Below are 13,483 nucleotides of genomic sequence, written 5' to 3' on the forward strand. Positions count from 1 at the left end.
GACAGGACATCACTTAACCCATTATTTGACCATTAATCCGAAAAAGTCATTTTCACCAAAATTGCAGATACAAGGTCTATCACCCCAGCGACGATATGGAAATTTGTCGAATACTTTCCTTTGCACTTTAGTTGTAAACTCTGAAAGGGATAAGTGTTTGGCCATTTGTTTGGGGTGTTACATTATCTTGTTTACAAGATATGTAATACTTTGCAACTGCATTTGACTTTCCACTGACAGTATCCAATATCTTTATGGAATTCCTGGATCAGCCCCTGTTATGTGATATGTTGTCATGAGGATTGAGTGTGGCTGCTGAAGGAGACCTATATAGTTTCATCCACATTTTGTTTTTTGCTTCATAATGACGAAAAAAAAATTTTGAGATGTAGTTTCATTTATGAAGATGCTTCAATTGTTCTGAGTGTATTTTGGATAGTGTAATGTTTCATGAATATATATATAGTACAGTTCAACCCATGCCTTCCAGGAACCTGGTATGCCAGGTTTCTGTAACATTAGCTCATAGATTGGAACTAGTATACCAGGTTTCTGAATTTGATACCAGAATGTCTCCTTCATGGACTCAATGTATGTTTGTATAATAATAATAATAATAATAATAATAATAATAATAATAATAATAATAATAATAATAATAATAATAATAATAATAATAATAATAATAACAATAATAATAATAATGATAGTAATGATAATAATGATAATAATAACTAGAGAAGCACTCTGAGAGCGCAGACCTCCGCCAAGCATGCAGCTCATTTCCACCACTGATCTTGTTCTTCCATAGAGATTTCAGTGATTTCTACCCATACGTACTAACGGCATTGAGTGCTGAAAGCCGCCCGATTTTCTTAATATAGAAGCCTTTGTTACGTCATAAACCCTCAGCTGCACGGCGCGCCTCGCCCTGTAAGAAACTAGAGCACGCACTTTAGTGCGCTCATGCAAACCTCAAATAGCGCAGCCTGAACTCCCAAGTTCATTGACCCTACCTGCCAAAATATAACAAATCCTTCATAAATTCCCCCAAAATTCTTGGATCACTACCAAAATTTAATCATCTGTTACTTGTATCATTCTAAATTTTCCTGTAAGTTTCATCCAAATCCGTTAGCTACTTTTCGTGTTATTTTGCACAAGGACAAACACACAAACAACGGTAACGAAAACATAACCTCCTCCCTTGGCGGAGGTAATAATAATAATTCTAATGATAATAATAATGATAATAATAATAATGATAATAAGAATAATAATAATAATGATAATAATAACAGCAAATTCTTATAGGGCATTTCAGACTTAAAAATAATTTCAAAGGGCTTTACACACAAATTATACCATAATACAAAATATTACAACAAAAATTGCAATTTACCAAAGTAACACAGTATATCACTCTACAATAACTATATATTTCTCATACGTACATAAAGGGTCAGAGTTGCCAATACACTTGACATAATTACATTGATAAGTTCAAATTCAACAAACATATAATGCTATTTTGTGTAGATAAGTTTTGAGTTTTTGTTTGCAATTGTCTATCGGCATCTGACTTCTCAGTGCGCCTGGCAGAGATATTTCATAAAGTAGGGGCTTGAAGTGGAAATATTACTCTACTAGAAAGATTAGAGTTTCTGCTGTCAATATGTTCTTTTTCTGTGTCAGAATTATGTGCATTTTTGTGTGATTTACTGTATACCTTTTCTAACTTTACAAGTAGCATGCTGGTGTGATGCAAAACTCGAATGAAGACACACATAGCAATCGACACAGAGGTCACAAGATGACCCTGACCCTGTTTGAGTGCCCGTATAGTGTCCAGTAAAAGACTTTGCAAGCCCAGCGCACACTGTATTCACAGAGCATTCTCAATCCATACCTTACATCATGTGATCAGTTTTATGCATCAGGGCCATTTTGGTGCCATTTAGCTGACAAGCAAAAAAAAAAAAGAAAAAGAAAAGAAAAGTCTTCATTGCAACTTTCTGGTGCCAAGTTATTGCATACCAATGATTATTAGTTTTTGATCCTAATCAAATGTGGAATGAAAAAAAAAAAATAAGTGAGGATGAATAACAAATTACTTGACACCAGCTGACACAAAATCAGGAGTTGGGTTTACTGCAAGGAGTGAGATAAATTGACCTAATACTTGATGCTTACATTTAAAGGACAGTAGAATTAGAATTTGAGTGATCAGATAGTTGAATAGATTATCTAGGCAGAGGGGAAATACCCCCCCCCCAAAAAAAAAAAGACTCTTAGGAAACAGCTAATAAGAAATAAAATATATGTTTGTTATATCAAAGAAATATGGCCTGCTTCAGGCTACCATCAATCTAAAAAAGTGACAGATTTATGGAAGAATTCCAAACTTCACCAAATGATTAAAAGATAAAACAATAGTGATAGAAGATTTGGAAATGGCACAGATTTACGAAGAATTTCTTTAGGCTTTGCTAACAACATATCATGAAGCAATATGAGGTTTATCAATTAGAATCACAATACACATGTATGGTTATAGACAGCAATGCATTCACTGTCATTGTAATTTAAGTTATGTCATTGGTATTGCTAATCATTATTTACATTACTTAAATTTAGGGTGCAACAACAGCACTTGCCTGCTTGCCCTTGGTCAGTGAAACTGACTAACAGGCAGGGCAAAATAATGGACATTTTCAAGTTAAAATGCATATATGCAGCCTTGCCCTGATGCCCATTTGGGCACATTGAGAGGAAATTTTTATTGCTGTTGTTGTTTTGAAATGTCCCTTGATTATAATTTGAATGGTTATTCTTTATTATTATTGTTTTTATTGTCAAATGATAATTATGTCACGGCTATCAATTATTGCCATAACGATTGTTATTATTCTTCACAGGAAAATGGGCGAATGATGTTGACCCCTCGTGGTTTGCTCCTTGATAATTCTTGCTGACTACTGCTAGTCACCTGGTCAAGAATGATTTCAAAGAGAAGTACGCCCCCTCTTGTCTTGCTCATCCTCCTTGCCGTAGCAGTCTGCAGTGATGCCAAAGCTACGGTTACAAGTAAGCATCACCGAAATTGTGTGACTGGTTCGTGGAGTTGCATGATTGTGTAGAATAACTGGTGAAATTTAGTTGACTTTTATCATCAACAGTAATTCAAATCACTCACACGCAAACCATCAGTAAGTAAATTTGATGTATTTCCCCCAATCGTGGGCTTGGTATGTGACTTTCAAAAGACATTCTGATCCATAGAGCTCAAACGTGTGGTCTGTGTGGTGAAAGTTATTGGTGCCAATTTGTTACTTCTTTGTAGGACATTTTATACTGTTTTGTGCAAAATACTGTAAAAATAGTCTTTTCTGAAATTGTCTTACTAATCTTTGGCAGGATTGGTGAAAAATTGAAATGGGTTTTTTTTTTCTTTCTACCACTAAACTTACGTCTTTTCAGCCTTCAGAATATAGCATTGCTACTCTGCTTCTCAAATAAAAAGTAGCCATAATCATTCTGTGGGATGGTGTCATTCAATAACTTTGCTCCTATTTCATCAGTTGGCTTTTCATATACATCTATATTTCACTCAGATTAGTCGGCCAAAGTTTCATTAAAATTGTAGTGAAGTGCTTTCCTGGGAATTAGCAACTTTGGTGCGAATACCACAAAAGTGCAACAAAGTTCACTGTAATAAAGTTTTTATGTTTTGGTTCATTTTTTCATCGTAAAAAGCAAAACCATAGCCCACATTTTCCTACAATTGCCTTTGAAAAGAATCTGGGTAACTAAATTCAGGGAAATAATTTATAAGAGTTTTACTTCCTCATGTTGAGGAGTGGTATTAAGTATTATGTTGAACTGCATACAGTAGGGTGGCATAATGTTGGTGATCATGTGGGGGTGCTATCAATTTCTACTTTACATTGTACCCATAGCCATCAGTGTGAGTGTGGAGAGTCCAGGGCTGCCAACACTGGAAACTAGTTGAGAGTGAGACTCCCATAGGCCAATGCTATAATTTACGAGTCAAAATGAGTGAGATCAATAGAAATGCATGCAAATGAAATAAAGTTTTAGAGTGAGAAAGGACCAAAATTGCGTGAGTCTCACACTCAATGCGTGAGAGTTGGCAGCCCTGAGAGTCACAGTTCTCACATGCTGTCCATACTTTGTGTGTGTGTGTGTGTGTGTGTGTGTGTGTGTGTGTGTGTGTGTGTGTGTGTGTGTGTGTGTGTGTGTGTGTGTGTGTGTGGAAATCAAATCTGTTGAAAGCGAAGGGTATAGAGTGCTTATTTCACTGAGTTTCAGTAGTTATGTTCAAACGGTGATCTTTAACCTCAAGGATAGCTAATCTTGAGGATAAGTTCTATGGGGCACCAAGTGTCTCACGGTTGATTTCATAGCAAAATCACATGTTGTAGTCACACCTCTATAAAATGGCAACATCTGTACCTATGTGTAGTTTGCTATGAACTTTCTGTTAGCTGATAATTTGATAAGAATTGTCATGTTCCAAACCCTAATTTCCTGTTACACAAACAAACAAGAATGATCCAAAGAAATGCCAGTGTGGAATTACGATCATTCTTAAATCAATTTTCATGTCAAAATCCAACATGATAATGTGCTGTAATGCAAGTAGAATGTTTGCCATTTTGTGTGATTCCTTCTGTAGTAAAGTGTGTCGTATCATGTACGTGCCCCATGCCATGCTAAAGTGCCATGTATATGTATTTTGTATCTAAAGAGAGAGTCTGGCCAACTTGGTTTTCAACTAATATGAGCTTGGAAGCCTGTGATTGGTCAATAGCTGGTCTTGTGACGTACATGTGGCGCCATGTTGTTACCAAACAGAGCTCATATGCAGTGATCTACACTCCACTCAGCTTTCTTTGATTGTGATGTCTGAATGAACATGCTAACCCTCTAAAGCGTAATACGCTGAGTAACGGCATGGCACCCACTGTCAGCAGTCCGCTGGACTCTTTTTGTATACGGCAATGCCACGTACACTGCAGTGCCGTATAAAGAGGATCTGGCCGACTACTAGATTGGACGCCATGTCGGTACCCGCACGTATTATGCCTTAAAGTGTTAACATATATACGCTCAGACATATAACTATGTGACCAACCCAAATAAGGGGTAGTTAACAATGAGCACTGCTTATGAGCATATTTTGGAAACGACATGGTTTCACAAAAATTACGGAACCAGTTTTGACCAATCACTGGCTTCAAAACTAATGAGCCAAAAAGCAAGTTGCAGGGCTGCCAACATTGGAAACTACAAGTTGAGAGTGAGACTCCCACAGGCCAATGCTATAATTTAGGAGTCAAAATGAGTGAGATCAATAGAAATGCATGCAAATGAAATAAAGTTTTAGAGTGAGAAAGGACCAAAATTAGTGAGTCTCACGCTCAATGCGTGAGAGTTGGCAGCACTGAGGTTAGCCAGACTCTCTTGATACTGCACTAGGGCCACACTGGTAGAGCGCCCATTGGAGGGATATCCCTGGGTGCATTGAATTCTCATCATGCTTTCATAGCCATCTCACTGTCACTTACTTGCCTTTACAGCTTCCTCCCTGAATATGACTTGTCGCAGTGATGATTACAAGAATGTCATATGTAATTGGACCGTGACACCAAGCACCCACCCCCCAAGAGTGGTGTCATGTGAAGTTATTCTCCCACCAGCTGTAACTTCAAGCTGGTAAGCATGTGTTGGTTGTTATGTTAATGCATAAAAGTTTAATATTGTTCATTCTATGGTCTGGAAGTTTTAAAAGCATCATCAATAGATAACAAGAAAGACTGAAATTTGATATTCAAGGATTTTTGTTGAAACAGTCGACAGTTTCCCTTGATACTATGAATTACCTGGTGGCTTTGTAAGTTCACTATTTCAAGTCCAGGGGGTGTTTCATAAAGCTGTTCTTAAAGTCACAAACAACTTACGGGCGACTGTGATAAGTTCTTGAGCTGAATTATTGATATTCTGATAAGTGTAGCACATCACAACTGATCACCAGTTGCTCATGAGTTTTTCGTAACTTTAAGAACAGCTTTCTGAAACACCTCCCAGGTTGTGATGTTTTCAGCAGATTGCCAGTTTCATTATGATTGCTTGAAATTACCTAGAAATTCCCTCTCTTGACTGTGGTAGAATTCTCTTTTTTTTTTTCTATTGTAGATGTGATCTGTGGTCTTCCATCCTAGATTTTATAGCCATGTTAATACCTTTTAGTAATCTGTGTGTCTGTTTTACTGTGGCAGGTACTCATCTCTTAAACGTTCTTGAAGGATTTAGTATTGATGTCTTGCATTCATTACATATGATGACGTGGATTTCACCATATCATGTCACTTGTCCTATTCCAGGCATTGAAGTTAGTGAAAAAAAAAGAGGCAAAATGGAGAAGCACTCTGAAAGTGCAGACCTCCGCCAAGCAACTCATTTCCACCACTGATCTTGTTCTTCCATAGCTACACAAGTGATTTCCACCCATACGTATGCATGCTGAAAAATCGCCCAATTTCCCAATATACAATGTAGAAGTCTTTTGTTACGTCATCAACTTCCAGCTGTATGGTGCGCCTCACCCAGTAGAAACTAGAACATGCACTTAATAGTGCACATATGAAAACCTAAAAAATGCGCAGCTTGGACTCCCAAATTCATTGACCCTTCCTGTCAAAATATTGAAAATCCTTCATAAAATCCACAAAAATTCCCGGATCACTACCCAAATTTCATCATCTGTTGCTTGTGTTGTTCTCAACCTTTCCTGTAAGTTTCATCCAAATCTGTTCACAACTTTGTGAGTTATTTTGCACACAGACAAGCCAACCAACAAACAAACCAACACCAGTGAAAACATAACCTAGTCCTCCCTTGGTGGAGGTAACAATATAAAGCTTCAAAGTGTGAAGTGATAGTGGTTGGAATTACTTGGTTGTGTGATATAGAAATGTTTGTGTTAATTAAAAACTTTTGACAAGTGGCGGGCAGAAGTGATTCTGGACCAGTATTGTCACCACTGAAATTTCTGAGACAAAGAGCATCAATATTGCCCATGTTTCGCAAGAAAAGTTTTGCAGCGCTTTAACAGCGTTGATGTTAATTATGACGTATTAATATGACATCACAGGCTTGAAACATTCATGACTATGTTACTGTGCATTATCTATAGCCATGGTACAGATCAAAGATCCACTGTAACTGAATGATGTTATATGGTCAACATACCACAGTCATTCTGTCAACTGCTGAATACAAATCCAAAACCAAAAGAACTGGAGAAAAAAAAAAAATGTCTTCAACATCCTAATTTTTTTGACTTGTATGAAGTAGACTGTAATATTACTGATACTTACTGTTTTGCGATTTGATGTGTTATTTAATGTATACATTCAATGACCTGTTTATCTATACTGTATGAATGAATGTATGTATGACATTATATGTATGTATATACTTTTCTATATACTGCATACGCCTACACACACCCATACGCTCTTATTATGTTTTGGTTGTTTTCAGTCAAAGTTCATATGAGAACGTGTCTCCGGAGCCGTGTTCCTACTTCAGTGCTAGTAGCCGCGAGTATCATTTCACTCTTTCTCTCACGGTCACTGTTGCCTCTCTATTTTTGGAAAAACCTAATGGAAATGAGACAGTATGCATTCTGTTTAATAAATATGAGCATAGTAAGTCAATTTCAGCATTATTTTTTCCTCTTTTTTTTTGTTGTTGATACTGATTAAAACTTTGGTGTTGGTGTGATATCAGTCACCTGCTTTAATTCAAAGTACATCACTTATTTAAGTCAACTCTCTTTAGCAATTTACTGACATAGCATTAATATGTTCACCCATCTTTCAATCAGGTAATCAGATACCAGACTTGGGACTGCTTCGTAGTTGACATAGCGATGCTATTTATGTTTGTTGAAGCAGAAACTTTTAAGGAAATAAAACCCATCATTTTGATTTAGTATCAAGGTTGAGAACATCTCAATGAATCCCATGCAGAGTCTGGACAGCTTTCATAATGAAGTGGGCAACAAGTTGTGGACAATTTTCTTCTTTTTTTAAAATTATACTTATGATCAAGGACATAATCTCTTTTGTAACCAAGATAAAGTGTGGCAAACTTATTCTTTACATAGACCTATGGTGTGGGTTGATGAAAATTAAAGTGAATTTAAATGAAATGACGGTGCTGTGACTGATGGTAGTATGATATATGTATACATGCATGCTGATTAAAATTATGTTCTCTGATAAGAAGGTTGAGAGCATTTGTGTCTCGACTGTGGTCATTAGTCATTGGGATTGGCTCATTCATAGAGAGGTTTTGCAAAATTTATTGTAAGCTGCAACAATTATGATACCAGCCAGGGTACACACAAGCAAGTACCTAAGTTATTGCAACAATTACAACTTAGAATTTATGTTGTACAGGCTGCTCTCATATAAATTTGACCTGTTTTAGTCTACTATACAGTCACTTTTTAAATATATTTGTATGTTGGCAGAAATCTTCAATTTCACCTCAAACTGTTGAAGGTGGACAGAGTCATAAACTAAACTAAGGTGAACTTTTACTTTTCCACCATTATTGTTTCATTTGATCTCACACCACAGCTGAACCACACCCTCCAGATTTCAACATCAGTATTCTGCCTTCCAGGGGGAGGTCAGAACTGACCGTAGAATGGAGTTATCCTCAGCGGATGGAAAAATATTTGACAGCGCCACTTGTGGAAATAAAAAATGACTATAACAATTCATCAGAGCAATTGCTGGTAAAGCAATTTCATCATGTAATTTTTGTGAATGAGACACACAAGATTCTGTTTGCACACTAATCCCATCTGTCTTCATTCTTGTTATTCTCCTTGTTGTAATCTGGGTAATGCATCATGCAGTAACTCATTGGGGTTGTAAGTGGGAAAAAATGAATAATTCGGATTTATTTACACAACTACAACAGGCAATGCAACAAAGAGTGTCCAGTGGCAGAAAACATAAATAGAACGGAAACTAAAACCATGAAGAAGCAGAATGTAGAAAAAACATGGTAATGAAAAATGAGAGTGCATTATCAGTGTTCAACTCTTGTAGCATTACAAAACATTTAGGAGATTAATCTTTAAACAAAAAGATCTGAGATTTCTGAGGAGTTTCCCTGGATACTGGTCAAGGCACTGGGATATAGTAATCACCTCCGTCAAGGGAGGAGGTTATGTTTTCGTTACTGTTGGTTTGTTAGTTAGTTAGTTTGTCCGTGTGCAAAATAACTCAAAAGTAGTTGACGGATTGGGATGAAACTTGCAGGAAAGGTTGAGAATGACACAAGTACCAAACGATTTACTTTTGGTAGTGATCCGAGAATTTTGGGGGAATTTATGAAGGATTTTTGACATTTTGGCAGGTAGGGTCAATGAACTTGGGAGTTCAGGCTACGCGTATTTGAGGTTTGCCTGCGCGCACTAAAGTGTGTGCTCTAGTTTCTGCTGGGGTGAGGGGCGCCGTGCAGCTTAGTGTTTATGACGTAACAAAGGCTTCTATATTGGGAAATCTGGCAACTTTCAGCACACAATGCTATAAGTATGTATAGGTGGAAATCACTGATATCTCTACGGAAGAACAAGATCAGTGGTGAAAATGATTTGCATGCTCGGCGGAGGTCTGCACTCTCAGAGTGCTTTTCTACTTCCTTGTAATATTGGTACGCAATTTATGTAACTTATAATTCTGCTCAATTACATGACTCTTGAGTCTTGCTTAGCTTGTGTAGGAGAATGTCAGTAAAGAATGGCTTCATGCATTCCATTCCCTTTGTTTTGTTTTGTTTTGTTTTGTTTTTCAAGGATATTCGTGAGTCACACTATAGTGTGACGGTACCGGTAGACTTTAGTAACGTGAGATACTGTGTAAAACTGAAGTCTAGGGGAAAAAGCGACGATGTCCAGGGACCTTGGTCTGATCAAAAATGCAACTACACGTCTCCACAAAGTAAGCTACATTTAGAGTGCAGTTCCAGACTGTGCTCACAATTATTTGAATAAACAGTGTTCAATAAGATAAATTATCACCTTTATAGGACGTTTTCGCAGCACATTAAAAACGTGTGTTTTTGTCCACTCAATTTTTACCGTTCAATATGAGAGCATATGTGACCCTGCACCACAAAACACACAAAAAGTCGCCAGACATGGAATTTTAGTTCAGAGCAGAATCTGAAAGAGCAGACTGTTAGCTTTAAAATGATGTATAACTCAATTCAAATGGATTCTCCTAACCTATATAAATACTGAAAAGAAAGCCCACACTCTGGAAAAGTTTGAACTGAGAAAAGAGGCTGTGAAGTACAGGGTCTATTCAAGTGCCTAATCTTCACTAATCTGGACTACCCGTGCCATTAATAGGAAAAAAAAAACTTGATGTAAACCATTGTAGCAACAACAATGAAGAGATTATCAGATTAAGCTGAAATTAAACATGTTTGATTTACACATTCTGTTCATAATAAATGTCAACTTTCAGAGCAGTAGCATTATCCTTTCAAAAGTTATTAGAGTTGAAAGTGAAGAGAGTGCAAAGGATTTTCAAGAAATTAAAAGGGGCCTCTAAGAAAAACCTGATCACTCTACTTTACCAAAAAAGGGGTTGTAGAAAAACTGCTGAAAACCCACTTTCCCCATTCAATTTATGATCCCAAACTTAGGGATAATGTAGAAGAAGAATAGCTCTCTCAGAAAATATGGAAAACTCAAAACTGACTCGGTTGACCTGTTTCACTTTTCTCGAGTCCTCACATAAAATCAAGGGGTGCGACTTTTTGTTTGTCCCCGCCGAACGAGTTCGAGCAGGGGACTATGAAACGGGCTCCGTACGTGTGTGTGTCCGTGTGTCCGTCCGTCCGTCCGTGTGTCCGTGTGTGCGTCCGTGTGTGCGTCCGTGTGTGATCAAAATCTTCAGTTTGCTACTTCTCTGTCATTTATGAGCCAATTTTGATTCTGTTTGCTTTATATGATAGCACTACTTGGGAGCTTTGAAACTTCTACACAGAATTTCAGTCGTGACCTTTGACCTTGACCTTTGACCTATATTGTACATTTTGCTACAAAATGCTACTCCTTCGCCATTTCTAACCCGATTTCGATTCCGTTTGCTTTATGTGATGGCACTAGGTGAGGGCTTCAAAACTTCTACACAGAATTTTGACCTTTGACTTCTTTGACCTTTGACCTTGATTTTTGACCTATATTGTACATTTTGCTACAAAATGCTACTCCTTCGCCATTTCTAACCCGATTTCGATTCCGTTTGCTTTATATGATGGCACTAGTTGAGGGCTTCAAAACTTCTACACAGAATTTTGACCTTTGACTTCTTTGACCTTTGACCTTGATTTTTGACCTATATTGTGCATTTTGCTACAAAATGCTACTCCTTCGCCATTTCTAACCCGATTTCGATTCCATTTGCTTTATGTGATAGCACTAGGTGAGGGCTTCAAAACTTCTACACAGAATTTTGTCCTTTGTCTTCTTTGACCTTTGACCTTGATTTTTGACCTATATTGTACATTTTGTTTGTTTTGTGATGCACGATCACATATTGAACGAAATGCATGGGCCAATGCATTAATTCCCCATAGGCAATTGTTACGGGCCGTTCAATAATACGCCATATTTTATCTTGTCTGTTGTGCGAGTGCTTGCTGAGTGCCTGAACGCTTGATACTAGTGAGCGAAATCTTGCTATTTAGTCATTGCTTCATATGTAGTACGTTGCATGCATAGGTAGGGGCTACTCCTTTTTCAGTGTTGCTGAGTCAAGTTCAAAGATGAGTAGAAGTATGATACTTTGTGCAGTTTATGCTTTCTCTACATGATGATTTTAGACAACGATAATTACATTGGATGGCATTAATTCATGGAATACCAGGAAATATTGCACTCGTTAGGACAATAGTGCACTCATCTTCAATTTGGGCAGTATTGGCTCTAACTCGTGCAATATTTATATCATATTGGATGGCTGTGAATGGGATACCAGGGAATATTGCACGAGTTTGGGCCAATGTTGCACAAATTGAAAATGAGTGAAATATTGGCCCTAACAAGTGCAATATTCCCTAGTATTCCATGAATTGATGCCATCCAATATCAGTAATATCATCTACATTATGTGGAGGAAGCATTATACTGCACAAAAGTACCGTACTTCTACTCATCTTTGAAGTTGACTCAGCACGGAAAAAGGAGTAGCCCCTACACAACTAACTGTATGATCTAGCGAGATGTTTGTGCACTTGTGAATTGTAACAAGATTTTGTGCACTGTCTAGTAGCAAGCGTTCGCGCACTCAGCAAGCACTCGCACAACAAACAACAGTAACAATTATGGTAGCCTACGTATGAGGAATTAATATATTGGCCTATGCATTTCATTCAATCTGCTATTGAACAGTAAAAACTGAGCGGACAACAATACACATTTTGTCCGATGCTAAATCTTCCTATATAGATGATAATCCTTAGTATCCTATTCTTAGCCATCCAATATAATATAAATGCAATGACTTGGTCCATCTCCAGTATGGAAATGCAGTAAATTTCAGGTTTGCCAATTCAATGAAAAACAAGATAGAATTTTCTGCATCAGGATTCTCAGGGCTTAACTCTTGATGTACCATGGTGTAAACCCCCTGTTTGCCACATTATTCTGAGACACCAACATAGTCGTGTTTTGGGAAAACATTCTGTTTTTCAAATCTATGTAACTTTATTAGATTTTTTGTTACCTCAAGAGGTAATGAGCAAAGATGTAGAGAAAATGACAGCTTTGCTTTGATGTAAATTGCATTGACAAATCTATGCTTACTTTCTTTCAAAAGACCAGTAGCTACATTATTGTAGAGGCATGACTTTTGCACGCAAAACATTGACAGATACTAGGAATTTACTAGCAAATGCAGTAAGGAACGCCGATTGATATTCAATTACACATAAAACGCAAGCTACTTGTGACAGGAACTGAACCACGAGAAATGCTTTTGTTGTACTGTGGCATTTCGCGATTTATTGATCTGTTTGGGCGGGTTTGTGCGTTTGAGCAGAATATGCAAAGTTGGCACGTCATCGACTAAGTTGGGCGTGCAAACGTAGCACATAAAGAGTTAATGGATTAAAGTAACACAGAACAAAAAACAAACAGAGAAGTAAAACTATATTTGATATCTGGATAACTGATTTCTGTTCACTTTGAAAGCATTGCATCAATTTCTTGAGTATGTCATCAATTACGTAATGTACTTTCACCTCAGACTGCACGGAAGAATACAATGTTCAGTATATCCCATGAAATTCTTATTCTCTGCAGTATTTTTTGGCTGAGAGTTTAACAGAGCCCTGGATTGTCCCAAATTTGCTTTTCATATTC

At 37.3% G+C, this 13,483-nt stretch overlaps 1 protein-coding gene across 1 annotated transcript in view; it reads left to right on the plus strand.

Moving 5' to 3' along the window:
• LOC139722968 (uncharacterized) overlaps positions 1–13,437 on the plus strand; it is a 44,556-nt gene extending 31,119 nt beyond the window's left edge. Inside the window, exons 2-7 of the mRNA XM_071634248.1 lie at positions 2,919–3,087; positions 5,604–5,739; positions 7,570–7,736; positions 8,676–8,836; positions 9,905–10,049; positions 13,424–13,437. Of these exons, the coding sequence (XP_071490349.1) occupies positions 3,000–3,087; positions 5,604–5,739; positions 7,570–7,736; positions 8,676–8,836; positions 9,905–10,049; positions 13,424–13,437 (711 nt within the window). The 5' untranslated portion in view covers positions 2,919–2,999. The remainder of the gene's footprint in view (positions 1–2,918; positions 3,088–5,603; positions 5,740–7,569; positions 7,737–8,675; positions 8,837–9,904; positions 10,050–13,423) is intronic.
• The last annotated feature ends 46 nt before the right edge of the window (positions 13,438–13,483 follow it).

This window comes from Diadema antillarum, unplaced genomic scaffold (genome assembly GCF_040938485.1).
Source record: "Diadema antillarum isolate AM-2024a unplaced genomic scaffold, OU_Dant_1.0 scf00000178, whole genome shotgun sequence".
NCBI classification, from domain to species: domain Eukaryota; kingdom Metazoa; phylum Echinodermata; class Echinoidea; order Diadematoida; family Diadematidae; genus Diadema; species Diadema antillarum.